The 2,504-nt window shown below is 41.3% G+C and overlaps 2 protein-coding genes across 2 annotated transcripts in view; one reads left to right on the forward strand and one right to left on the reverse strand.

Annotated features, from left to right (window-relative positions):
* LOC118337805 (low affinity immunoglobulin gamma Fc region receptor III-like) lies at positions 1-2,090 on the reverse strand (the record flags this gene model as incomplete). The annotated part of the gene is given in 5 exon segments (XM_035674913.1): positions 1-346; positions 608-733; positions 1,374-1,616; positions 1,695-1,961; positions 2,055-2,090. Coding segments are annotated over 5 exon segments (711 nt in total). The 5' UTR covers positions 2,083-2,090.
* LOC118337950 overlaps positions 1-2,504 on the forward strand; it is a gene marked incomplete at its 5' end in the record, with an annotated part of 10,454 nt that overhangs the window by 5,152 nt on the left and 2,798 nt on the right. The window contains 1 exon segment of the mRNA XM_035675110.1: positions 1,484-1,586. Within this exon segment, the coding sequence (XP_035531003.1) occupies positions 1,484-1,586 (103 nt within the window).

A 2,504-nucleotide genomic window follows, 5' to 3' on the forward strand; every position in this document is an offset into this window, starting at 1 on the left:
TACAAAATGTTTGTTTTCTGTCCAAATATTACAACAGAATATGGTTATAATTGTTTGACTTTGGTTTTAAATTGTAGGTAGAAAATACAAGCCAAAAGTGAGACTTGATCTGAGATGCATTTTAATGCACATCATTGCGTGACACATTGCACGTGTGTGCACACACACCCACAGAGTCTGTTTATAGCGGCGCAGAGATGCTGTGATCACTCTGCAGACGGTGCGTCAGCCTTGGTCAGTGGATTGTTAAATGTAGACACTCGTGATGAAAAAAGCTGCGGCTTGACTGGTGAGAATCTTCACTTGTTGATACAGTCACAGCAGCTGACACATCTGCTTCTAGACCCTGAAAAACATCAGTTCATTTTATTATTTCTGATGTGAAATAATGTACACCATTTGCAAATATAAATGGGACTGCAAACCAAATGTATACATATAAAACATGCAACGATCCACAACAAGGATGTTGAGCACCCATTTAAAGCATGGTGGGATGTTAACTGCTTCATTATGTCCTTGTCATTGTTTTTTTGTTGACCTCATTGTGTTCTGTATTATGGCAGTTACATTCCCATCTGAGTTGACATGAGTTATTGTTGTTTACCTCCGAATTTCCCATAGTGAAGTAGTCCCAGCAGCATCAGCAGCACAGCCATCAGCACGATGGGGAAAATGGTTCTGAAGATGAAGAGCATTTGATCTGGGGAAGGATGAGTCTCTGTATGAAGCTCTGTAAAGACACAGTGGTGTGTTAGATGGTCTACATTGGGACCATATTAGTCACCCTGTTAAAATGTAATAAGTAATGCAAATTATTTAATTGTTTTTTGATTAGTTCTCCAGTAAATGTTTTTAATTGGTCGCCTGTATGGGAGACTGCATGGAACAATGCACATTGATTTGATTTGCAGACAAATTCAAACAGGAGGACAAATAAGAAACAGCACTTAAAATCTGAGCGTATAGTGCCTGATGAATGTCTCCACACTGTATGTTGGGGCCTATCTCACACCAGGGTATTGCAACGCAGAGAGCATTGCTAATTTCCGACCAGTGCATTTGTCTTTTCCAACCCCTGTGCCCACTTTCTGTATGCCCATGGGCATGTTGGTCTAAAAATGAAGTATGGTCGGACACATCATTGATGCATTGCTATCTTGAAGAGTCAGTGCACCACTGACCAACAAAAACCTGGTATGAAGTCTAAGGCCCAGTATTTTCCTGCTATGTAAAGGGTTAAATAAAATAAATGATACCTCCTTAAAGACAAACCTGCTCCTTTAATCTGCTGTGCATCAAACCATACACAAAACACAATAAATAACACATAAAACACCATTTTAATTTGTATAAACTCTTCAGTGTCTCACCTCTGACAGTCAACCAGCTCTCTGCTGATTCTCCAACATCAGAGATTATGCATTTGTAGAGTCCTTCATCAGACTCTGAAACGCTGTAGATAGTTGTCTCTTTTGTGAAGCTGCTCCCAATGAGGAGGCCATCTTTATAGAAATCAGCTGTGAGGTTGGAGGAAGTCTTGGTTCTGCAGCGCAGAGTCACAGCGTCACCCTTCATCACTGGAAGTACAGGACTCTCCAGGATCACAAGACCACCTGAACAACAAGGGTTTGGAATGTATTTAATATTAAACGTAAGTTCGGACAGATCCTGCTGTTGCAGTGCCGACATACCAGTGACATTGATGTGTACAGAGTTGCTTCTCTTCCTCTCTCCATCCTCACACCAGTACTCTCCACTGTCCTCTGGAAAAGCCCCTCTAATTCTGCAGGATGACTCGTTAGACACACTCCACTTCTTTGAATTACAGGGCGCAATTTCTGCCTTGTTTTTCCGTAAAATGTTCCATCCGGTCAAGCCATCGAAGCCCGAACATTTAAAAGAGAGGGATTCATATTCAAAGAGTTGCAGCCTGGTTGGAATGATCCAAAAAGCTGGATCTGAGCCCCAAAACCACACAGAGAAAAGACATGAAGTCAAGAAATGTGCTGCTGACCTAAATAAACTGTACACCAAAAAACAAAGCTACTTACCAACCTCAGTATGTACACCCTGCGGCATAAACACAGTCATCACTGAAGAGACAAAGGAAAAGAGCTAAATATGACAGAAATTAACAGAGCATATAAATGCTATATATCTTTGTCTTCCTGATCATACATGAACTTTTAGGGAAACTGAGAATAAAGGATTAGGCTGTTAGATGCGTCGTCTAGAATCTAATCCTAACTAATTTGTGATCTAAGATGTCACCAAGAAGTTGGATTTTGTCACAGGAAATGGAGACAGAGTCAGTACTCACACAGTCAGTACTCACACAGTGCGATGGAGAACGATGTGGCCTCCATGTCGTCTTGCTGCTGACTAAAGCGTAATATAGGTGAAGAGTGGTCTTCTTAGAGACAGAGCTGCTGTGGTGGTAGAAATAGCCTCAGTGGTTAAGTTAAATATCAGAGGGTGGAGCCAAAGAACAGGACAGACTT

This window comes from Morone saxatilis, unplaced genomic scaffold, assembly GCF_004916995.1.
Source record: "Morone saxatilis isolate NCDOM2014 unplaced genomic scaffold, NCSU_SB_2.0 Contig4, whole genome shotgun sequence".
NCBI lineage: Eukaryota > Metazoa > Chordata > Actinopteri > Moronidae > Morone > Morone saxatilis.